This window comes from Dipteris shenzhenensis, chromosome 17 (genome assembly GCF_047967505.1).
Source record: "Dipteris shenzhenensis isolate YYH24624 ecotype China chromosome 17, Dip_SZ_1.0, whole genome shotgun sequence".
Classification (NCBI taxonomy): Eukaryota; Viridiplantae; Streptophyta; class Polypodiopsida; order Gleicheniales; family Dipteridaceae; genus Dipteris; species Dipteris shenzhenensis.
The window spans coordinates 19,150,913-19,176,290 of record NC_141612.1 but is presented as its reverse complement, the minus strand read 5'-3'; the positions used below and the strand labels follow the sequence as shown (position 1 = coordinate 19,176,290).

General features: G+C 46.5%; 1 protein-coding gene across 1 annotated transcript in view; it reads left to right on the top strand.

Annotated features, from left to right (window-relative positions):
• The first annotated feature begins 257 nt into the window (after positions 1–257).
• LOC147891807 (Flavin containing amine oxidoreductase family) overlaps positions 258–25,378 on the top strand; it is a 48,724-nt gene continuing 23,603 nt past the window's right edge. The window contains exons 1-6 of the mRNA XM_087388204.1: positions 258–1,292; positions 8,590–8,775; positions 8,913–8,997; positions 9,076–9,223; positions 10,607–10,687; positions 10,806–10,977. Coding sequence (XP_087244330.1) covers positions 819–1,292; positions 8,590–8,775; positions 8,913–8,997; positions 9,076–9,223; positions 10,607–10,687; positions 10,806–10,977 — 1,146 coding nt within the window. The 5' untranslated portion in view covers positions 258–818. The remainder of the gene's footprint in view (positions 1,293–8,589; positions 8,776–8,912; positions 8,998–9,075; positions 9,224–10,606; positions 10,688–10,805; positions 10,978–25,378) is intronic.

The following is a 25,378-nucleotide window of genomic DNA, read 5'->3' as shown; positions in this document are numbered from 1 at the left end:
TGTCCCATAATAGGGCTTACTGATGATTCGGATTTTTGATTGTAGGATGCCAATTATTTTTTTTGGAGAGCACAAGTGAAAGCTTCCGATTGGATGACGGAGAATATCTGTGCGGGCCGTGGTCTATCTTGTGGAAGGCCAAGTGTTAGAATCCACTTGAATGGAGGAGATTTTGTCCATCTCTAAAATTGCCAACAAAGATCTTACGTGTCGCCCAGCGTGGCGTTCTGCAGTACTTGTGGATTCTATCATCTTCTCTACACTCTCCTCTTATCTCTGATGAGAAATTTACTAAGTTTTTTCGAGCTTTGGGGAGTTGCAACTCCATTTTGATGCTTGCAATTTTTTCTTGCTTGAAGCACCGAGGCTGGTAGATCTTCTGATACTGCATTCCAAATTTGAGCTCATAATCTCACATCATCAAGTAACGGTTTTTTCAATCCCAAACAGACAAATGCACCTTGGTCATAAGCTCCATTTCAGCTGCACATTTGTCTGAGTACCCATCCACAGCATCAGCGGTTTCTATCTATTCTTGTCCGATTCCGGGATTTTCATTTTATTCTGGACGCCAATGATCTCAGTGGCACGGTTTGCTCCCTCGAAATCTGCAAAAGCTGCAAGGCTTGCAAATCATCTGTAGTAGCTTGGAAAACATCTGAATTTTGTTCGGGAAAGCGTAGCTGCTGTGTATAGCAACCTTCGACTGTTGAGACATTTGACCACTCGCTCTATTCGCATTACCCATTCACAGCCCATCTCGGTATTTGTCGACCTTCCTCTCTCTCCTTTGTTGCCACCTTCAAAAGCCTCCTCTCATGGAAGTGGGCGCTGCTCTCCTCCCCTCTTCTTCGCTCTATCTCCCCGCTTCCCATGCTTCACTTGTACCCTCTTCTCTCCTTAGCCGCATTCCCAACATCTCTGCTCTCAGGTCTCCTGTGTGGGGTCAGCGCATCCCTGACTCCCTGACGTCTGGTGTTTCGCGGACAGATCAACGTAGGGCATACTGTTGTCAGGTCTTTGACAAACAGGCCACTGCTCCTCCGCCCGCAACGGTTGATAGAACCGACAAGAAGGAGTATTATGATTGTGTTATTGTCGGGGCTGGCATCTCCGGCTTATGCACCGCGCAAGCTCTAGCAACAAAGCACGCATCTGCTGTTAATAATGTTCTGGTGACCGAAGCGAGGGACAGAGTCGGGGGCAACATTACGACAGTGCAAAGAGGTGATTATCTATGGGAGGAGGGGCCTAATAGCTTCCAACCCAGTGATCCAATGCTGACAATGGTGGTATGTACCTTTTTACTTTGTTACTGTAACTTGCATTTGAGTTTTGTTTACGATAATCGATGATTAAAAAGGCATTCGAGTGGTCAAAGATGCCATAATAGCTTTTGACTTTCCCGTGTAATACACTTCCTATGCCCAACTTATAAGCATTTCTTCTAATATACATTCGTTCGTGTAGTGTAAAGTATAAAACTGAAACGCTAGTTATTGAGTTGTAGAAAATCTTTTTTCAAGCAAGATGATTATGTCCAAGACTCCCGAGAATATTGAGCTTGTTCGCAGAAAATTCACTTTTCTGCTCGTTCGATCTATCACGTTTAGGGGTTTCCCAAGAGTGAAAGAATCGTTATATTAGAGCAAAATTGACAAAGCCATGTTGTAGTGAAGCAATAATTGCTATGTTCTCTATATGCATGGAGTGGCTTTAGTGTAGAAGGCAAAAGATTTAGGATGGTCAGTTGACAGGGAAAATAAAATCTCTAGACTTTTGCTTAAAGTTTGGAAGTTCTACTTTTTTTAACTACAGCCTCAAAATCAGTTTGGTTTTTGCGAAAATTGGGACGGGCAGCTCATGCACCACCCAGCCCTTGCGCTTGGATAGAGTGAATTACGCAGGAGGGGTGGTTTGAGGGTAGATTAGAGGGGGGAATTGGAGGATAGCAAAGCGGGTATGAGGGGGGGAGTGTACAGATTCAAGAGGCTTTTAAGGGTTGTATGGTAGGTGAGAGAGGGACTGTAACAGAAACGAGGAAAGGGGCATTAGGGAGCTGTATGACAGGTAGGGGGGGCACCTGTACCAATACTGTTTTCTTCATGGTCTATGAAAGGTTCTTCTCCATGGGGACGTATTGAAAATTGTCTATGCCTAGACCTCTTGGCCTCTTGATCACAGTGTCATCGTAAGTCTTTGTGACTGCAGCTGAATTTGGTTGTAAGCCTTTGTGGTTAGTCCATACTCTTGTAAACCTCCACAACAAGCCCAGTAGGGAGTGGAGGTCAGTCAGTCCTTCAGTAGTATTGACTTGCTCGATTTGTTTACTGTCTTGAGTTCTCTTTCTTCAAGTTTTATATTTTATGTGAAGACTCGTCTCCAATTCTGTGAGCTACTGCGTGCTTTCTAAGTCCTCTAAATTCCAACAATTAGCCATCTTTCCTCGAGTCTGTGATCAGAATTTTGTCATGGATAGTTGGTTCAAATCCTCGTCCAAATCTCCCAGAAACGTCTATAATAAGATTTGATGGGAGGAATTTTCCTTCCTGGCAACTCTTTGTCCGTCTCCTTCTCATGGAAAAGGGTTTGTGGGGAGTTGTTTCCAGTATAGAGAAGAAACCTGCTAACAATCAGGGGTTGCAGAAAATGCAGGCATGATATAATTTTGTTGCCATGCTTTTAAGTGAAGAGAGAAGGGAAGAGTCAATTGCTACAGACACAGGAGATCATGCGTATGCAGTTAAAGGCAAGAGAAAGAGCAAAGACAGTGGCAAGAAAGTATTGGTCATCTGTGACTATTGTGGTCATGAAGGCCACGAGGAGAAGAACTGTAATAAGAATGCCTACGATGTTAAGAGTAAAAAAGATAGCAGCTCAAAGGCTTGTTTAGTGGACAGAGATCAAGAAAATCAGTACACAGGTTTAGTGCAAGAAACACCTCTTGTAATTGACGTGAATGAAGACTATGCTTTTGGAAGCATCACATCAATTGAGATATTTGGTTTGTGAATGTTTCTTTAGCAGACAGTACTTTTGGTAGTCAGTGTTTTTGGTTTGTGAGTGTTGCTTCTCCCCACTCAGTTTAAGGGAGGGTGTTAGAACTATAGGGTTTGAATAAACATTCGTGGGTTACTAAGGTGACAGAGTGGTTAGAAATTCTAGACACTGCTGATAACAGACTGCGTCGGCAGTGTTAGGTTTTGATTCGTGGGGTGCTAATGTGACAGAGTGGTTGGCAATTCTGGACAGTCGGCGTTCTTGCATGCATGGCCAGACATGGTTATTTGAGGTGGCAGTATGTAGTGGCTTCTCCTTCTCTTCTGGATATCTTGGCTTGTCTCCCATGAGAGTCGGAGGCTAGCTATCTGTGCAGTAACCCAGAGGTGGTCCGTGGCTCGTTGAGGTCTTCTCCAATTGGTTCATGCTGTTGGCGACATCTCGGGATTGGCTGGAGGGTTCTACGCATTGCTGGTGTAATCTACAACGTTCTAGAGAGCATCTCTATACAGCTCTATGCAGCATCTGTCGCAATGATCTTCCTGAAGCCTCAGTGGCTCATCTTGAAAGTTTTTGCCTATATGGCAGAAGTTGAGTTAGGCTGTGTTTTGGCCTCTTGATCACTGTTTCGTCGTAAGTTTTTGTGACTGCAGCTGAGTTTGGTTGTGAGCCTGTGTGGCCAGTCTATACACTTGTAAGCCTGCACAACAAGCCCAGTAGGGATACGTGGAGATCAGCCAGTCCTTCAGTAGTATCGATTTGCTGGTTGTGTTTACTGTCTGAGTTCGAAAGTTTTATATTTTATGTGAAGACTTGTTTCCAAGTCTGTGAGCTACTGCGTGCTTTCTAAGTCATCTAAATTCCAACAATTGGTATCAGAGCCATCTTTCCTGGAGTCTGTGATCAGAATTTAGTCATGAATAGTTGGTTCAAATTGTCATCCAAATCTGGTCTCCTGGAAACGTCTATAGTAAGATTTGATGGGAGGAATTTTCCTTCCTGGCAACTCTTTGCCCGTCTCCTCCTCATGGAAAAGGGTTTGTCGGAAGTTGTTTCCGGTATAGAGAAGAAACCTGCTAACAATCAGAGGGTGGAAAAAATACAGGCATGGGATTTAAAGAATGAAAAAGCCTTAGGTCTTCTAGATTGAGCTCTGGGTGTTGTTTTTCCCACCATGTGGATATTACAAAGGCAGCTGCACAAAACTGCAATATATTAGAAGCTTTGTTCGAATCAAAGTCAAGAATTGAAAGATAATGTTAAAACAGAAACTGTTCGCACTTCAAATGGGTGATGGAGAATCTTTGGGTACGCATCTCAACAAAATGCAATCCATTGTGAAGCAATTGCAGGCATTAGGAGTACGAGTCGAAGATGATGATGCAAAGGCAATACTCCTCACAAGTCTTCCACCGAGGTTTAATGAAATAGTTACTATTTTAGTGTTGAAATCTAATGCATTGAGCTTTCATGATATTGTTGCCATGCTTTTAAGTGAAGAGAGAAGGGTAGAGTTAAATGCTACAGACACAGGAGATCATGCAATACTCCTCACAAGTCTTCCACCGAGGTTTAACAAAATAGTTGCTATTTTACAGTTGAAATTTGATGCACTGAGCTTTCATGATATTGTTGCTATGCTTTTAAGTCAAGAGACAAGGGTAGAGTTAAATGCTACAGACACAGGAGATCATGCATATGCAGTTAAAGGCAAGCGAAAGAGCAAAGACAGTGGCAAGAAAGTATTAGTCATCTGTGACTATTGTGGCGTGAATGCCACGAGGAAAAGAACTGCTATAAGAAAGCCTATGATGTTAGGAGTAAAGAAGCTAGCAGCTCGAAGGCTTGTTTAGTGGACAGAGATTAAGAAAATCAGTACGCAGGTTTAGCTCAAGAAACACCTCTTGTAATCGACGTGGATGAAGACTATGCTTTTTGAAGCATCACATCGATTGAGATATTCTCCTTGGACAGATGACAGTAGTTTTTGGTTTCTGAATGTTCTTTAGCAGACTGGTTTTGGTAGATAGTGTTTTTGGTTTGCGAGTGTTGCTTCTCCCCGCTCAGTTTAAGGGAGGTTGTTAGAACTACAGGGTTTGAGTAACCATTCATGGTATGTTAAGGTGACAGAGTGGTTGGCAATTCTGGACACTTGGCATTCTTGCATGCATGGCCGGACGTGGTTATTCGAGGTGGCAGTATGTAGTGGCTTCTCCTTATCTTCCTGAACTCTTAGCTTGTCTCCCATGAGAGTCAGAGGCTAGCTCTCTGTGCAGTAACCAAGATGCGGGTCTTGGCTTGTTGAGGGCTTCTCCAATCGGTTCAGGCTGCTAGCGACATCTCGGGTTGGCTGGAGGGCTTTACGCATTGCTGGCATCATCTACAACGTTCTACAGAGCATCTCTACGTAGCTCTATGCAGCGTATGTCGCAATGATCTTCCCTGAATCCTTTGTGGCTCATCTCAACAGTTTTTGCCTGTGGGGGAAGTTGAACCAGGCTGTGTTTTGGCCTCTTGATAACTGTTTTGTCATAAGTCTTTGTGACTGCAGCTGAGTTTGGTTGTGAGCCTTTGTGGCCAGTCTATTCACTTGTAAACCTCCACAACAAGCCCAGTAGCGATGCGTGGAGGTCAGCTAGTCCTTCTTCAGTAGTATCGACTGCTCTCTTTTATAAAGCTTTATATTTTGTGTGAAGAGTCATCTCCAAGTCTGTGAGCTACTGCGTGCTTTATAAGTCCTCTAAATTCTAAATGGCAGACCCTGCCCTAGTGTGTGATTTTACAAACTGGCCAGTCTATTGGAGTTTTGAGCTCCTATAGGGGCATTCAAACAGTTCAGAGAGTGCAGTACCCCTTATCCATTTTGGCATACCTTGGTGCAAACCTAAAGCATGTAGGAGAGCACAAGTGTGCAGGAGGGTGCAGCCTGAAGAGCTCGCAGTTGCAGAAGGTCACTGAAGCTCACTGAGGAGCACGCAACCTGAGGAGCATCAGGGCAGCGTTAGGAGAAGTATATATGCTCACCACAGAGCATCCAAGGTGCATGGTGACAGATCTTTGTGGGAGCTACTCAAACATTCAGAGAGTGAAGTAGCCTTCATCCATTTTGGCATACCTTGGTGCAAACCTAAAGCATGTAGGAGAGCACAAGTGTGCAAGAAGGTGCAGCCTGATGAGCTCACAGTTGCAGAAGGTCACTGAAGCTCACCGAGGAGCGCCAGGGCAGAGTTAGGAGCAGTACATGTGCTCACCACAGAGCATCCAAGGTGCATGGTGACAGATCTTTGTGGGAGCTATTTGTAAGAGGTTCTTGGCTCCATTTTGGGCAATACATCTCTAATTTTGGGCTGTTTTCTGCTGTCTTTTGCTCGAGATCTAAGTGCTTGTGAGTTGTTTCTTGTGCACAGATATTGTTTATAGTTGGATTACGGAGTTCCCTCTTTTTCTTTAGATTCTTGCATTGCATACATCATGCACTTTACACATTTCCGTTGTGTGGATTATCTGACATGGTATGGAGCCTGCAGATCAAAAGGATGCGATATGTAGTGTAGTCAAAGCAGCAGATCCAGTAGATATCAGAGATTGGGTGCTTAGTGATACTGAGGCGCTTTCAATGATCATTGGGACCACTGCAGATTCAATGCTTTCGCACATTCAGCTGCTGGAAATTGTGTTTGAGGCTTGGACGATTCTACGAGACTTGTACGAGATGGTGAATTGATGCTTCAAAAGTAGTTGTTCATGTTGAAGATGGAGGAAGGTGACTTGGTAACTGAGCATCTGGTCAACGTTTTAGTTTTAATAGATCAACTGGCCGTTGTAGGTTAGAAGGTGAGTTGCCCACTCTCATACTCGTCCAATGGCTTCAATGTGTTAGTGACAACCCTGATAGTTGGAGAGTGATTGAATTGGTCGACATTCGAAGAGCTTGGTCCCTTGTTGTCCTAGGAGGAAGCAAAGTAGAAATTGTACGAGAATGCAACATTGTCACTAAAGGCGAAGGTAAGAGCAAGGAAGAGAAAGGCAAGCTTAAGAAGAAAGGCTAGGACACTTTAAGGACGGAGACACTTCCAATGGGGAAAGAAGAAGAAATGCTACTTTTGTGATATGACTGGACAAATGGGAAGAGGTTGTTTAGAGAAGAAGGGTGATGAAAAGGAGGACCAGTCCAAGGAAGATGATTCTGCCAAGTAATCAGCTGTTCTGTAAAAGGGGAGTTATTGTTGGTGACTACACTCAGTAGTGCCTTGGTTGGTAGCATGGATCCCGGTGTGGTAGTGCTCATGTCCGATTTTGGGCAATGATTAGAAGATCCAGGTTCCTTGGTAGATGAAAAGGATAGCACGGGTTGCTCTGAGCATGCGAGGACAAGGCTGCCATCACGGAGGGCAAGGATGGAAAGGACAACTTTGAGATGGAAGATGAGTTTGTGACTGACACTGATTGAAGTGTTGGCTCCAAAACTCACAGATATCCTTCCGGGAGTACCTCAAGAAGGTACTTGGCTTGCTTGGAGATCAAGCAACAATATGAAGACCATGAATGCTAGGGTCACCTCCCAACTGTTAGTCTCCATATGAGGAGAACATGGGGAGGATGACATACAGTGTGAGATGGGACAGAGAGGGTAGAATGAGAGCTGCCATGTGGGCAGCAGATTGGCTGCCACATGGGCAGCACAATCTTCTTTGTTGAATTGTATTTAGGACAGCCTCCACCCAGGCCAGCGTCAACTGCTGGCACTAGACCCTTGGTTAGGGCACATGATCTGGAGCAATGTGCAACTCAATTGGACCAGAAAAAGGACTGCACAGTGTGACAGGACTGTGCCATAGGTACAACAGATCAGGAGTGCCAGCAGCAGCTGCGGGTACTGGAGGAGATTGCAGCTAAATGGGACCAGCAAAGGACTGTACAGTGCGGCATTGCTGTATGATAGGTACAGCTGCTGATCAGGAGCACCGGCAGTACTGTACGATAGGTACAGAAGATCAGAAACACCACCAGCAGCAGTATATACTTTTCAAAATTGGTTCCCACTATAAAGTCACTTACAAACTCTCTTCTTGTATGATTGGATATATTCTAGTCTTATTAAGGCATATATCTATAAAACTAGATGACACAGAAATAAGAGAGGAAGCCAAGAATGGGGAGAGAGCAAGGGAAAGCAGTGCTGAGGGCCATGATGGGGAAAATGAGGTAGCAGTGATCGAATTAAGGGTGAGTGAAGGGGGGATGGTGAAAGACAAGAAGTGAGTGGGAAAACTCGAGGGTAGCAGAAACAACAAGGGCATGAGAGGTTGGGGGGTGCACTTGGGGGAACAACTAAAATAGTTGTACTCTCATGAAGGAAGCTTAGTTGAATTTATTGTATGCAACCTGCAATCAGAGCTGCATATGGTAATAAATTGGCTGCTTTACATTTTATCGGTTGATAATGGCTACGTATCTTTTCTTATTCGTTCTGCATAGCTCGTTGGGAAGTTTCTTAGTAAGGCATTGCTGGTGAGTAAGCTATTAACCAGACATTTAGTACTCATAAGTAATATTGTAATGGTCAGTTGGCTTCGAATGTGGAAACAGGTGGATAGTGGCTTGAAGGATGAGTTAGTGCTTGGAGATCCGGATGCTCCACGTTTCGTGTATTGGCAAGGCAAACTGAGACCAGTGCCTGCAGGGCCTGCAGACTTTCCTTTTTTTGATCTGATGAGTATTCAAGGGAAGTTAAGAGCTGGTTTGGGTGCGCTTGGGCTACGCCCTTCTCCACCAGTAAGTGACTGGTTGTGATTGTGGCACAATATATCAGTAGTTAAGTTGATATGCATAGGTTTCTGAATGAGTAGCATAAGCTTTTCAAGTTCATACTAATTTTTTTGTCTTCTTCCTTGACATGGAAACAATGATAGGGGTATGAGGAATCTGTCGAGGAGTTTGTCCGCCGCAATCTTGGCTCAGAGGTCTTTGAAAGATTGATTGAGCCATTTTGTTCAGGTAAAGTCATTGTTGTGTAGGGGTCGCTCTTAATCATCTTGTTTTCTCTCCTATCACAACGTTTTAGGGTCCTTGCAGGTGTGTATGCTGGAAATCCTGCGAAGTTGAGCATGAAAGCTGCTTTTGGAAGAGTTTGGAAGCTAGAAGAGACAGGTGGTAGTATTATTGGAGGAACTTTCAAGGTGATGATGGAGAAGAAGAAGAATCCTGCTCCACCAAGAGACCCGTATGTTCATGTTCATTTTTTATTTCATGTACAAGGCATTCCTCATGGTTGTGTTGACATAGAAATAAGGTGTTTTGGAAAGATAATTTTAACTAGCAAATGGCTAAACGTATTTTGACTGATTTAGACATGCTCCTACAGTTGCAGTCTGTATAGATTTCCTATACAGTGAGTTTGGTTTGCTGCTGTGGTTCAAATAGACACAGACAAATTGATTGGTGTGTGTAAGAATGTGCATGTCAGAACTGACGGTTTGCTAAATTGACCGTAGTGCACTAAGAATGTTTGAGCCTGTCCATGTTTAATTCATATGACTACTTCAAAACAGATGGTTAACTGAATTAGAGTATTGCACTAGGTTTGGACTTGAAGAGAATGTGGACTGCTTTTGATTAGCCTTCTCCTCTAGTGCTAGCCTTTGTTACAGATAAGTCTGTCCTTCACCTCCGGAGTGCTTATAGAAACCCGGTACAAAGACTTTTGTGTAGATGGATGCTCAAGTGCATGGGTGCATGGGTATGCATGTGTGAGAGCATTTGCTTATACTATGGTCTACACCTATCTTTGGGGGCTGATGACATCGGTGGGGATGCCATAGTATCTAGTCCTGGCTATGTGAGATAGAGCTTATGGTTTTCAACCTTGTCATCATGAAGAGGGAATGGGGGAACCGGAACAGGAACGCCACGTCATCAAATCACATGGAAACATACCAAAATATTCAAATAAAATGGGGGCTTGCAAGGGGGCTGAGTGGGTGAGAGGAGGGGCTGAGTGGTTGGAGCAAGTAGGAGCAGCAAACTATGGCCAAAAACAGCAACTAAGTGACTTTTACCACTCTTGTGACCTGTCAGAGGCCGGAACGCGGTTTGGGAACGCCATTTGGGAACGTTCCCATGGAGTTCCCTCATCCGGGAACGTTCCTGGACATTCCGGGACGTTCCCGTGTAGTATGCCTTCAGGGAACGGCGTTCCCATGTTCCAAGAAGGCGGAACGGCGTTCCCTGGTAACTATGATTGGTTTGCTGATGTTCCATGTTTGTAAGGATGCTACAAGGAATGGCAATGGGATCACTTTGCATCAATGGTTGCTGGTGCATGAGTTCAAAATGAAGTGTGAATGAGATATCTTGATTAATCCTCATTGGTTTTTGTTTTTTCTTTTGGGGGAAGGAAAGCAAGGTTCTAGCCCATAGCTGTTAAGAAAAACACTTTTTAATGTAGGTTTATATTGTATGAGTGATGCACACGAATGCTAGCATGGACTTTGTGCTGTTTATTACAGTGGTATCCTTACTCTCTAAAGTTGGTTGGGTCTTTGGGTCGTGCAGTGATCAAGACAAGCTATGAGACGCTTTTGACCTGGCCAGGATTTTTGTGCAGGAGGCTACCAAAGCCAAAGGGGCAAACTGTAGGATCATTTCGTAGGGGATTAACAACCTTACCTCAGGCGATCGCAGAAAAGTAAGTCTGGATTTAAGTGCAATGCCTCCCTTGGCATGTGGTTCCTTTTCTTTTTCTCTTTCTCACTCTAGAATTTCTACTACCATTGTTTATATCTTGTTTTCTGTGCATTTCTCAGGTTAGGCAGCAATGTTAAGCTCAACTGGCAGCTCCAGTCCATTCAAAGGAGTTCGAGTGGTGGATATGAATTGATGTACCTGACTCCCGAGGGGCTAAAGTCCATTTTGACTAAAGTTGTTGTACTCACAGTGCCATCTTATGTTGCTAGTAACATCTTACGGCCATTGTCGGTTCGTACTCTCAATCATTGCTTTCTCAATTAAAATCCTTGTTAGTTTCAAACTTGCATGCCCGTCTCTTCTTTCCCTTTCTTCCACTTCCCCTTCAACCAACCAAAAACTCAAACACATATTACATTTTGTGTATTGAGTTGTAAGGATGAGACTGCATTCTTGATTTGTTTGACCTAGATAAGGTCCAAGAACAAGCTCAATTCATGAAGTTATGACTTAGCATTATTCTGACTGATTTTCTACAAGGTTGCTGGTTTGAATTTCCACCTTCTTGGAGCTTTCTCGAGAATATATTTTGTCTTCACAAAATACATCCATGCATATGTTCTTACTCTGTGCGCATATGTCACTTCAACCTGCACAATACATTTAAGAAGGAGTATTGCAATGACTTTTTCTTTTAGATATCTTTACATCACAGTAGGTGATTCTTTGTTTCAACAAATTATAGGAATCCCCATGGGCACTAATTGTGCTGTCTTTTTAGCAAACTTTTATCTTTTCACTTTTGAATTTGAGTTTATGCAACGTCTTATTTCTATCAATACCTGCCCTATCATTTTAGACAAGCTGAGCCAAGTTAGGCGTTTTATAGATGATTTATTTGTACTAGATGTTCCTATGTTCCTGACTTTCAAGACTTTATGTAAAAAGACGCTTGTGCTTTTGGAAAAGGAATCTATCCTTGTGACTTTTGTGAACTGAACTGCACTTCAAGAGGGGATTCTTGTGCTTTCTTAGATCTTAGACATTCTCAATCTTCTGTAGGATTAGAGGTTGATATATATGATAAACGTGAACAACCTGAATATTGTGGTTTACACATTATAAAAAAGCCTCACATTGACTCAAACATTTCTGATTTGGCAAAATATGGAGTCATTTCTTCCCGATTACATAAATTCTCCCGCCTTTGTACAACTAAGGGGTCTTTCATAAGGCTACTCCAAATGCATCGAAGACAAGCCTTCCATCAAGCAAGAGGCTTGTGAAGATTGTTGAATACAGGGCTGTGGAAGCAAAAGATGATAAGCTTTTTGAGTAGAGAGATGCGCCAACGAAAGGATGTATAGCCAGGTTGTTGCCTGCTATTTCCTTCAGGCATCCGATTTGCTTTGTATTAAGTGCTAGGTGGGTATCTTTGGTGAAGCACCTGCCATAGCACTAGGGAGCCTCTCCAGACTCTACGGTGCATGCTGTCTAACATTCTTCTCTAGAAGAGATCCTGGGAGCCGTACTTGCGAAGTGCTTCTCCACTGCACCTCCCCCCTCTTCCAACCTCTCCGTTCAAACCCTCGCGGGCTCCTGCGTATTCCGCCTTGTCTGTGACGGTGCTGAGTGCGTGAATGCGCGACTAGAGGGGGCGTATTGCTATTGCGACCCTCCTCCTCGTTTCTACTTCTGTCACAGCCCACCGTATGGGCTGTGGCCACTGTACGGTTGTCAGCCACCATAGCTACAATATGGCCGCAGCCAAGAGCAACACGATTTCTGCTGTCGAGATCTTCTCCCAGCCTGCTGCCCCTTCGTGTACATCACGCACTCTACTGCCTTGCAGCTCGCCATTTGGCTCACGAGATGCTGTTGTTGAATAGGACAACACATGGTGGGTCTTTCAGCCCTCCTTTTGGCCCTCACCAATTCCAAGACGCATCTTCATCGACCAAAAGAGGCTTAAGGCAGCTCGTGTAGGTAGCTTATGGTCTAGGGGCTGGCATTGTACGTCCAGCTCAAGCTTTCTTCCATTAGTTTGGCCAGCCCCCTCAATAAGAAGAAGAGCTGAAGCGCTTTCCGAGTTCACGGAAAGCGCCAAAGATTCTTGGTGGTTTGCTTTTTAGCGTGGCAGCTCCCTTTGTGCAGTTCACGGTCCTTCCAAGTTTGAGAGCTTGCTAGTGGAAGAGCTTTGGGAGCGGTGTTTTCCTTCCCCAGCTAGGCTCCCCGGATACCGCTCTGACTCTTGTGGAGCATAGCCCTATCCTCCTGGGACCCCATTTGGTTTACCTCATCCCTTTGTATCATGGCTTCATGGTGGAGGACATGGACTCCCCTCACCATGTTCCTCGCTCCTCCACTTCCCGGGACTTCCGAGGGAATATAAGTCCATCCTTTCTTCCATTGGACGAGTGTTTGGCACAAATTTGGAGTACCTGGCAGAGTCGGAGGAGGCAGTGGTGACAAATGATGGGGTTCCTCGACTTAGACTTGGGGTGCTCTTCGTCTGCGACTGGAGGTTTCAGGTTTACCAGGCCAGTGTTTGAGATGTAGATAGATGGGGCACTTAGCTCGAGATTGCACACGAGGCTAGCACCGGACTCATCCATCCCCCTAGGAGATAGAGAAACAACATAGCGACATGAGAGGAGAGGGGACTTGGAGGCCACCTAGGCGACACAGCAGGAGTCTCAAAGACAACAGCAAGAGTCACAAACCCCCTGGGTAGAACCTTCGGAGGGTAGATGGACTAAGGTGGGGAAAAAGAAAAGGAGCAAGTGGGCCAAAAAGAATCAACGACACCGTGCCAACCATAAGAGGTGAGCATAGACAGCTATGGAGTCAAGGGGACATCCGATTGGAGGCCCATAGGTATCACGTGATCCGGAGAGGGAGACATCAACCTGAAGACTTCCCCCAAGCCCCTATGGAGAAGAGAATTCTCATCCACCGCAGAACCGCCCACCGCAGCCAGAGCTGGCACCGGAGACTCCCAGAGCATCAGGGCCCATAGTTCGAGGGCCCATCCCCCTTCGAGCTTTGAGAAGGAGCCTCAGAGGACGCAGGCACCTCCACGGCAGCACCCTTCCTAGGGGATAGTATTAGGCTTGGTTGTAGTAGTGCTCCGCCTGCCAGCGGAGATGGTTCTCTCACAGGCTCACCATTGGACCCTTCAGTAGTGCACTAACCTCTTCAGCATAGATGTCTCCTTCATGTAGTACTGGGCACGCAAGGTAGGGATTGAGCCAGTGGCGACAGTGTTCGGTCGGTGCACGGACACAGATTACTCTCCCTCCAAACTTCTGCGAAGTCGCTAAAGTCAGGTTTCTCCCACACACAGGCGAGCCTTGTTCACTGCCGCCCCCTCCCCATGAGTTTGATCGTGGTGAGCTGGAATGTGCATGGCCTTCATGACCATGCACGTAGTTAACCACAGTACTTGATTCTCTGTCAGGAACTGCAGCGGGCTCTAGTAGGTGGACAAGTTGACTTTCTCTTGATTTTGGAGCACATGTTTTCTGCAGTAGACATCACACGCCGTCACTGTCTTCTCCTTGGGAGTGGCCCAGAGGTTTAGTCGCCAGCAGTTGGCAGGAGCGGAGGGGTCTGCATCCTAGGTGGTAGCCGCATACATTTTTGCGTAGGGCGAGCTCATTCCAGGCCATGCAGTGTGGATGGGCCTTTAGGTGGGAGAGGCTCAGATAGGTGTCTTGAGCATGTATGCACCCACTCGCAAACAGCACCGCCTGGCTTTTTGGCCACAGCTCATGGATTCCCTCCCAGAGGTGGAGTCATGGATTGTTGGAGGGGACTTCAATAATCTTGAGTTTTTGAAGGATAAGTAGGGAGGAGCCTCTTTTGCAGAGATGCCAGCAGGGGAGAGTACTTGGGAGCAATTCATCTTTGCGATCCATGGTAGGGACCCTTGGTGAGAGCATGAGTTTTCTAGGACTCCGGGCAGCCTGTGCCACTCCTTTGGCCAGAGGAGGCAGGATGGGCTACTGGAGCATCTGGATAGATTCTATATTCGGGATTGGCTCTACTCCGCGGTGGCTCCACTGGCATTTTAGCAAGCACTACGATGTTCGACCATTCTCCAGCGGTTTTGCACTTGGAGCAGCCCTGTCGCGGACTCCCCCAAAAAGGGCTTCGTATAGTAGATGTTCTCTTCCAGGAGGCGAACGTTCAATAATTGATAGCAGATCTCTAGAGACAACCTGAGAGCAGACTCGAGGAGGGATGGGCGGCTTGGGTGGCTGAGAGGTTTTAGCGTAGCAGTAGGGAGCTCTAGAGTCAGGCCCCGAGGAGGGATGGGCAGCTTGGGTGGCTGAGAGGATTTAGCGTAGCAGTAGGGAGCTCCAGAGTTAGGCCCTCAGACGAAGAGTGGCTCTTCAGGAGCGGGAGAGAGCCCTTTGCAGAGACCTTGCATCTATCGAGAGACTCAGGGAGTAGGATGCGAGATCCTAGTGGCTTATGGATCGCTTGGAGTGTGCACGCTTGGAGCTACAGGATTTGGAGGTTCGCAGAGCAGAGTTCTCATACCATTCTTCCCGGGCCAGGTGGGTCCAGCAGGGAGATAAGGATGACCCGACAGTTCTTCCAGGCCAGTTCCGACACTCCTTGAGCAGAGGTTGGATATGCCTGCTTCCGAAGGGGGGTGACAGATCAAACATTCGACAGTGGAGGCCGACTACCCTTCTTGACACAGCTTATAAGATCTTGGCTAAGGTCTCGAGTCTACGTCTGAGACCCCACCTCCCAGATATCATTCATGAGTCGCAGATTGGTTTTGCCCAGGAGTGCAGCATCTTGGATAACATCTTCACTTTCTAGGAGGCAGTGGACTGGGCCAGGGAAGAGGAGCAACCGCTTGCCGTTGTTCTTCTCGATTTCAAGAAGGCATATTACAGGGTGGAGTGGTCCTTCTTGGAGGGGATCATGCAGAGGCTCGGTTTCTTTGAGAGATGGATCAGAGGGGTATTAGCTCTCTATGCAGGCAGCTCTAGCGAGATGAGTATTGGGGGCCACACATGCGAGGCCTTCCCTCTCTCCCGCTCAATGAGCCAGGGTTGCCCGTTGGCCCCTTATCATTTCCTTTTCATGGCAGAGGCCTTAGGCTACTTTCTGCGATCCTAGGCTATTGGTATTACAGGGATGCGGCTCCCGATCAGGCAGGAGGAGGAGCTTCTTGACTCCAAGTTCGCAAATGACACAATGCTCTCTGTGGATGGCTCTGCGGCTAGCCTGGAGAGGGTCAGAGGGGCCCTAGCCATTTATTGTGAGGCTTCCGAAGCTCGCATAAATTGGACCAAACCCATTGGTTTCTTCACAAACTCGGAGGACACCAGGAGGCTCGTGATTGGGGAGCTGATTTTGGCTTTTGTTGGATCCCGAGAGGAGTGACGACGCGTTACTTGGGCTGCCAGGTAGGCATTGACATTTCGGCAGAGCAACAGTTCAGCCTGATCCTCGAGAGTGTTAAGTGGAAGCTCTTATACTGGAGCTCTGCCAAACTCTCGCTTGCGGGTCGTGCACTAGTGGTGAACCAGGTATTCCTAGCCACAGCTTGGTACATCGCCTCATGTTGGTGTTTTCATCGGGGCTGCATGGGGCAGCTACGGCGCCTAGTACGAAACTTCCTTTGGTCGGTGAGATGCAAAGGAGAGCCCTCTTGTGCAAGGTGGTTGTGAGAGGCCTTACTTCGGGTGCGGAACCCTGGAAGCTCCTACTCCAACGGGGGCTTCTTGGGAACATGCCTCGCACTGGGGGGCAATGACAGCAGTCCTACAGGTGGATCTTCTCCGGGGCTCCATTGATCAGAAAGGGCTCTCCGTTGATGCGGAGTCTATACAAAGTATGGCACCGGTTGGCAGGACAATTTTTTCTAGAGTCTCTTGGTTCCCCCCAGTCTCGTGTCTATCAGGTGGGACCGGGAGGCTCATTGCAGGATGAGATAGAGATGGAGGAGGGGACAGAGGTGGACCTAGAGAACCTGGAGTGGCAGAGATTGGCAAGACAATTTTTTCTAGAGTCTCTTGGTCCCCCCAAGTCTCGTTTCTATCGGGTGGGACCGGGAGGCTCATTGCAGGACGAGATAGAGATGAAGGAGGGGACAGAGGTGGACCTAGAGGACCTGGAGTGTCAGAGGGTCAGGATTGTGGGTTGCTTGGGCAGGACTTGGTAGATTGAGCCCTCCATCATCTTATTGACCCAAGAGGGAGCGGTGTGGTGCCTTTGGATTTGGGAGGGCAGACCCTTATGTGACATTTAGTGAGACCTAGGGGAGTGGTTTTGGCCCACCCGCATAGGGCACTCGGACCGGATAGAGGAGGTCTCCTTCTTCTCGTATACCACTCGCATCGGGCATTGTCTACAGCTGGAGGCAGCAGCATGGTTCCCTTTGAGGGAGCGCCACTGGCTAGAGCAGGTTGCTTTTGGCCCCGCCTCTGGACAAGTTTGCACCCGCGAAAGATTTCTTACTTTTTTTGACTGTTGGCGCATGGGGGTCTGCCCATCGGCCCCTGGCTAGAGCAGATGCAGATTGATGGCAGATGCACTGGTTATGGGGATGGAGTTTTGGAGACCATCCCACACTATCTTTCGGGCTGCCTCGCTGCACAACGGATTTGGTTGGCGGCCCTTAGCATTGTTGCTAGCATGCAGAGGATGAGCATGGATTTCACGTGGGGGATGGTGGCTTGGCTCACGATGGAGGGAGGCCACGCCTTTGCGATCGACCTTGTCATGTTGGCTTACAAGATACACGGACGACAGGTTTCCCTGATTGAGATCCATGACATATGTAAGAAATCCTAGATTTACTATATTTAGAAATGTGCTAAGGAACAGAAAAGAGACTGAGATAGCAGAGAACAAGGAATAACTGTATTGCTTGAATATCTGTAGGGTGGATGTGATTGTGTCATCCATACAATTGGGCCTCTCTTATATAGAGAGTGAAGAGTCACACATGAAAAGGTGTGTACTCCAAAGGGTATGTGCATGAAGAGGTGTGTACCCCTTGTGAAGGGTGTAAATCTTGATAAGAGGGTACATTACAATAGGAATGTCTCTTCATTAGAATGTCTCTTGTGAAGGGTTATGCCTCATTAGGAAGTGTCCCGTCGAAAGGGCAAGTGTCCTGTCGAAAGGGCATACCCTTCCACAAGTGTCCATTCATTAAACCATCCATAAGTCTAGAAAGAGAAAGGAATACGTCACAGATCGTGACATCCCCTCCCACTCAAAAGAAGACCCTGGTGGAGATAATGAACTGATGTAGAAAATATCACGGTAGATGCTGAAAATACTGCTGTAAAAGATCAGGGTACTGCTGTAAGTCTTCATCAGACTGCCAAGTAGCGTCGGAGTTGTCCAGATCTCGCCAAAGAACAAGGAATTCCGTGATAAGTCGATGTGGAGTCTCTCGCTGTCGATGGTCCAGAATACGCTCAGGAATAAGGAGAACATAATCGTCTTCGATTTCTGGGACATAATCACCTGCAGGAGGAACTGCTTCATTGCCTGGAATGTACGTCTTTAGCCAAGAAATATGAAATGTTGGATGGATTTTACCCCATGATGGTGGTAATTCCAATTTATAACTTAAAGGTGAATTCTTCTTGACGATCCGGAAATGTCCATAGTATCTTGGTCGCAACTTAGGAAACACAGACTTATAGCGATGTGGGGCTACAAATAATAGCACCATGTCACCAGTGTTAAATTCCAGGTGACGTCTATGTTTGTTGGCAGACCGTTGATACTGCTCTTGCGCTTTTCGCATATGATCCCTGACTTGCAGTAGAATGTCTTGCATTTCTTGAACCAGTTGATCAGCTAGGGCCACTCGATGTTGAAGTACAAAATTTGTTGGTACAATCGGAGTGTGTCCATAAGCTGCTTGGAATGGAGTCATGCTGATGGCACTATGGAAAGAGTTATTATAAGCAAACTCAAGGAGTGGTAGATACTCTTCCCAAGCTGCGAGGCGTGACTGAACATAATGTCGAAGCATTTCTTCCAGAACTTGGTTGACTCTTTCAGTCTGGCCATCTGATTCTGGGTGGTAAGCTGAACTGAACAGTAGAGTTGTACCCAAAGATTCGAACAGTGAAATCCAGAAGTGACTGGTAAACTTAGGATCTCTGTCGGATATGATATTCTTGGGTAATCCATGGTGTTGAAAGATGTGTTGTATAAAGAGTTTGGCTATGTCCGGGGCGTGTGCACTGCTTTTGCAAGCAACAAAGTGTGCCAATTTGGACAAGCGATCAACAATTACCATAATCTGAGTGTTACCTCTGGAGGATCGTGGTAGTGTTGTAATGAAATCCATGGAAATACTTTCCCACCTTTCAGTTGGAATTGGAAGAGGCTGAAGAAGTCCTGTTGGAAGTCGTCGACTTGCTTTCATTTGTTGACATGATAAGCAAGATGTAACCATTTTGATGACATCGCTTTTCATCTGAGGCCAGTAGTATGTTGCACTGAGTAACCGATAAGTCTTATTGATGCCTGGATGGGCAGCATAAGGAACTACATGATGCTCTTTTAACAAAAGACGTCGAACATCCTTGTCATGTGGTACACAGACGCGATCTTGATAATACAGAAGGTCGTCCGTATAAGAATAGGATGAGAAAATCTTCTGTTCGGAAGTCGAAGGTTGATCTTTGGAAAGAACCTATACTGCGGTGCCGAAGTCTTTATCATTGAAATACTTTCCTTTGAATGAATTTGGAACATCCACAGATAATGTAGAGATTACCATGGCTGATGCTAGAGGTAACCTGCTGAGAGCATCTGCAACTACATTGCGTAGTCCTGGTATGTACTCAATGGTCATGTGAAAGTTGGCCAAAAACTCAACCCAGCGTGCTTGTCAAGCGTTCATGACTGGCTGAGTAAAGATATACTTGAGAGAGTGATGGTCTGTCTTGACCACAGAGTCGGCACCCATGAGATAATGTTTCCAAGAGCGATAAGCATGTACAACAGCAAGAAACTCCTTATCATAGACCGGATATCGGGTTTGGATATCAGAATGTTTATGGCTGTCAAAAGCAATAACTCTGCCTTCTTGCATCAAGAGTGCTCCTGTAGCGATGTCGGAAGCGTCGGTCATGACCTCAAATGGAAGGTTTGGGTCAGCAATAGCCATAACTGGTGTAGTAGTGAGTGCTTGCTCGAGTTGTTGGAAACTATACTCTGTTTCGGGAAGCCACTGAAAAATTGCTGTGCTTTTCAATAATTCGGACATAGGAGCTGCGATTTCGGAAAACTGATAGACCTTTGTATGGTAGAAGTTTGCCAATCCGAGAAAAGAGCGGACATCATGAACATTCTTAGGAGTAGGCCAATTTCGGATTACCTCGACCTTCTTGGGATCCACAGAGATACCTTGAGCTGAAATAACATGTCCCAAATATTCAAGTTGGGTCTTGAAGAACTCACTCTTCTCAATGTTGATGTAGAGAGAATTTGCACGGAGAACTTCAAAAACTTGGTGAAGATGTTGTTTGTGCTCATGTAGGGATGTGCTGAAAACGAGGATGTCATCGAGGTAAACGATGACAAACTTATCGAGGAAAGGCCTGAAGATGTCGTTCATTAATGTCATGAATGTGGCCGGGGCATTGTTTAATCCAAAAGGCATGACCAAACATTCATAGTGTCCATACTTTGTTCGAAAAGCTGTCTTGTACTCATCGCCTTCTCGTATGCGTATTTGATGATAACCTGAACGAAGATCAATCTTTGAGAATTGTGTTGCGTGTAGAAGTTGATCGAAGAGGTCATCGATGCGAGGCAATGGATACTTGTTTTTGATGGTGAGCTTGTTGAGGGCTTGGTAGTCGATGCAAAGGCGCATAGACTTGTCTTTTTTTCCACAAGTAGTACAGGAGATCTGAAAGGGCTGCGGCTGGGCCGAATGTGACCTTTGTCGAGTAGCTCGGTGACCTGTCTTTGGATTTCTTCATTTTGAGTGTAAGAAACCCGATAAGGAGGCTTCGACGGTGGATTACTGCCGGGAATAAGTTCGATTGGGTGATCCACTGGTCGTTGAGGTGGTAACTGCTTTGGCAATTCCTGTGGAAAAAGATCCAGGTAAGGCTGGAAAAAAGGTTGGTTAAGGTATTCAGGAGGATCCTTGGTTGGTGTCTCCTCTACTGCCGTAACCAACAGAAGTGAAGTCTTTGCTTGGCGTTTACGAACCCACTTCTTTACTTGTAGGGCAGAGGCAACTGGGGTTGAAGGGGAGTCCCTAGAACCAGTTAGCTCAATAAGTTTTCCCGGGTGGACAAAATGGATAGTATGGCTGCGAAAGCTGATTGATGGATCATAATCGTATAGCCACTGTTGTCCAAGTATGACATCGTACCGAGAAAGAGGCATTATGTCGAAGTTCAACTTGTCCGTATAATGTTGGATGCGAAAAGACAAGTTTTTGATCCTGGTGTTGCACAAGAAAGTTGTTCCATTTGCGAGTTCAATCTGATAGTCCATGAGGCTAGGACTGGTGGTAAACCGAAGTTTATCGACCACAGAACTGGCTAGGAAATTATGAGAACAGCCACTGTCGATGAGGATGGTGACCGTTGTTCCACGAATCGATCCTTGAACACAAAGTACTTGAGTGGCCAGGGAAGGTTCGGGGTTGCTGGCAAGGCTCAGGTGGATGGTATTTGCCATTCGAACAGCTTTGCCTTTCTTGTCTTGTGCTGAAGTAGCATCTTCTTTTTGGGAAGTGCTAGGTTCCATATTGGAATTTTGCTTTGGTCGCTTGGGACAATCGAACCATCTATGGTCGCCTGTACAGATGGTACAAAGTCCTTTTGAGCTGGAGTTGTTCTTCTTGTCAGTGGCCGCACCTTTATGTTGGGGATGTCGGTAATGACTTTGTGAAGAAGAAGAAACTGATCCTTGGGGGAGTGCTTCTGTTGGAATCCAGCAAATGATTTCTGAGGCTTCTGGGGATCTTGAGACTGTCGCTGACCTTGATTACCAAAGTTTTTTCGAAACCTGGTGTTATCTTGAGGGCGAGCACCTTTGACCATAGTAGAGTTCTGTGTGCGATTAGCACTCTGCTTCCCTGTATTTAGGAAATCTGTAATGCGCTCTGCGTAAGCAATAGCGCCATCTGTGGTGGTGATATTTGCTTTAAGAACATCAATGCGTAACGAGGGATTTAGGCCTGAGATGAAAGCATGAAGGCGATCATCCTCAGTTAAACCATCAATCTCCAGCACCAATGTGGTGAACTGAGAGATATAGGAAGTCAGGGAACCCGTTTGCTCCAACTGTCGAAGTTTTGAACGTGCTTGGAAGTCCGCATTGGTAGGTACAAACTGCTTACGGAGCACGTGTTCAAAACGTTCCCATGTTAACACACTTTTTCCGTCCTTTAAGCGTCTTTGCCACCATAGAAATGCTGTATCCTTCAGGAGGGAGGCTGCCAAGGCGATGTTTTTGCCTTCCGTGAGGTCAATAGTGTCAAAATACATGCGCATTTTAGCGAGCCATTGGTCAACAGTTCGGCGATTGCGTTGACGAGTGTAGGCTTCCGGAAGTTTGACGTCAAGTCTTTTAGTTTTGGAAGCTTGAAGTAATCGGTAGAGGGCACGTAGTTTAGTGTTTTCTAGATCTGGTGGGAAAGAGTCCGCATCGTCGTCGGGTTGCGTCACGTCATCCTCTAAATGTGCTGGACTTCGAGAATCTTGAAGTTGTTGAATTTTTTGAACCAAGTCGGAGATGCTGTCCTGAAGCTGAGATATTTGAAGTTGCAATAGTGATTTTCCTTGTACGTTGACTTCAGGGGTCTTTTTGGGACTTGATTCTTTAATCTCTGGAGAGGCTTCACGCGAGCGGTGCGACATGTCGGAGATCCCTGTGAGAAAAGCGCGAACTTGCGCTCTAGTTTGTACCATTCCTGAAAGAGGATTCGGGCTGCTCCCTGAGGTTGCTCATATTGGAGGGTGCAGGCAAGGCAGGATGGAACCACCCGTGGAAATCTGGTAAGGGAGGTCCTGTCGGAGGTAACACTGGAGATTCTGAAAATGGTGTTACTGCTCGTGATAAGACAGGGGTAGGTAGCAGAGTCCACGGATCTGAAAAAGGGTAAGGAGCTGCTGTCGGAAGAGGCGGATATCCAGGAGAGGGAGTGCCTTCAGAATGTAAATACTGACTTGGAGAAGGTACAACCTGTAGAGGAGGATATCTGGGAGCTGAAGGAGGTGGAGAGTAACCTGGAGATGCCGAAGGTGAAGGGTAAAATTCTCTCCAAAAATGAACAGCAAACTCCTGAGGAATATCGTGTTCCGGATATCTTCGTGTCTTGTGGAACACAACCTGTACTGTGCTGAGGAAATAATGTAATTGAGGTGCCTCACGCAGAAGGTAGAGGATGTGATCCAAGTCACTCGGAGGGCACGTGACAGAGAAGACCCAAGATGCAAAGGCTCCAAAATGGGCTGGCTGTGCAATTTGAACACGATATTGTGTAGTAGCAGATGCCTGAGGTATCCTTGAAAGGCCAGGTGAATTACCAGGGGTTTCCATGCTTTAATGTGGATTCTTTCATTTGCTGTAATTGTTAAAGAGAATCCTTAAAAAGCAGATTGGAAAGACTCCACCTGGCAATACTTTAATCTGCCAAGTGATTGCGTAGAAGAAGGCTGCAAATCGTTGTCTGGAGGTCCATGTTGCAGTGTTTTGCGAGGAGTGCTCGAGGCTTGTCTGGTCCGGGCTGTCAACGGGCTGTCTTCATCGCGAGAATAGTTGCAACTGGTGCTAATTTGGCAGGGCAAAGATGGCGAAACAAGGGAAGGGCTGCAGGCTGTCAGGAAATGGCAGGTAACCAGGGCCGCAATGGGCAAGGCTAGGGCTGCAAATAGCGAGGGGTTGTCAGCGAAAATGGCGAGGCAAGGGCTGGCAGTAAACAGGCTGGCAGCATGAATCGCGAAACAGGGACTGGCAGCGCAGGCTGTATGGCTGTACGGCTGTACGGCTGGCTGTACGGCGGGCTGCACAGGGGGGGTACGGAAATGATGGCGCAGGGCTGTATGGCTGGCTGCGCAGGGCTGTACGGCTGGCTGCGCAGGCTGTACGGCTGGCTGCGCAGGGATTTGCTCGAGATCCGTACGGTGCAATGAAGAGGTTCGCCTCTTTTCGTTGGGGGCTGCCCAATGGGTTCATTGCCCAAAAATTAATTTGGGGGTTTAGTTTAACCCTAGGGTAGCTAGGGTAAACCTAGGGGTAGGGGATGGGTTTAATTTTTGTCCCTTTTTACCCCTCTAGGTAGGTACTTGGGGCCTAGGAGGTGTGCCTATTCGAAGGGGTGTGACCCTTGGAATAGGTGCACCTGTTCATGAGGGGATATGTCCCTATTGTTAAAAGGGATGCGACCCTGCATGAATAGGTATGTCCATTTGCCCACGATGGGGTATGTCCCATGAGTGAGGAGTTGAGACTCGTCACCAAAAGGTGTGTCCCATGGTGGAAAAGGTGCGTCCCTTGGTTTTGGGACAGCCCAAGCACTTGAAAGGACACGATTTTGGTCGTGTCCATTCACATCAACTTGTGATGAGAGGGAGATGGAGAGGCCAGGATGACTTTAGGCCGGGTAGGCGTTTAAAAATTTTACGCTCATCCTCTCCATCTCTTCCATGCACAATGTGCACGGATGTCCTTCTAGCGGCAAAAATGTATCAGATCAGCGCTAGAAGGTGGGGGGCATTTCCTACAAGTAGGAGCGAATTTTGCTCTGATACCACTGTAAGAAATCCTAGATTTACTATATTTAGAAATGTGCTAAGGAACAGAAAAGAGACTGAGATAGCAGAGAACAAGGAATAACTGTATTGCTTGAATATCTGTAGGGTGGATGTGATTGTGTCATCCATACAATTGGGCCTCTCTTATATAGAGAGTGAAGAGTCACACATGAAAAGGTGTGTACTCCAAAGGGTATGTGCATGAAGAGGTGTGTACCCCTTGTGAAGGGTGTAACCCTTGATGAGAGGGTACATTACAATAGGAATGTCTCTTCATTAGAATGTCTCTTGTGAAGGGTTATGCCTCATTAGGAAGTGTCCCGTCGAAAGGGCAAGTGTCCCGTCGAAAGGGCATACCCTTCCACAAGTGTCCATTCATTAAACCATCCATAAGTCTAGAAAGAGAAAGGAATACGTCACAGATCGTGACAACATAGCTCCACGCCCACCAGCTCTCCCGAAAAAATGTGGTTTGGGAGACTGTCTCTAGCGTCACTGCCTGGAATGTATGGGTGGCGAGATGCAGCAGGGTGATGGGGGGCTAGACGATCCCTTTGACGGCTACTCTAGTAGCCATCTGGCAGGATATTATATTCACATCGCGCGCCATTTTGGAGCGCGGTACTCCAGGCTCGAGAGCGATTGTCGAGATGTGGGGGCGCTTCTGCTAGACATGGCCGGTAGGAGTTTTCTGCACCCTTTCTGCGATGGGTATTTGTTGGGCATATAGACCACCAGCATAGTTGCTAGCACTCTCTATAGGCTATGAGCCATGAGATCCGAAAACGAATGGTTGTTCTTCTAGATATGAAGTCTTTTATCTATGGTGTATTGGCCTTAGGCATGTTTAGAATGATTGAACATAAGCTGAAAACAAAAAGCGGGGAGCTGAATAGCTCGTTTTTCTTTTA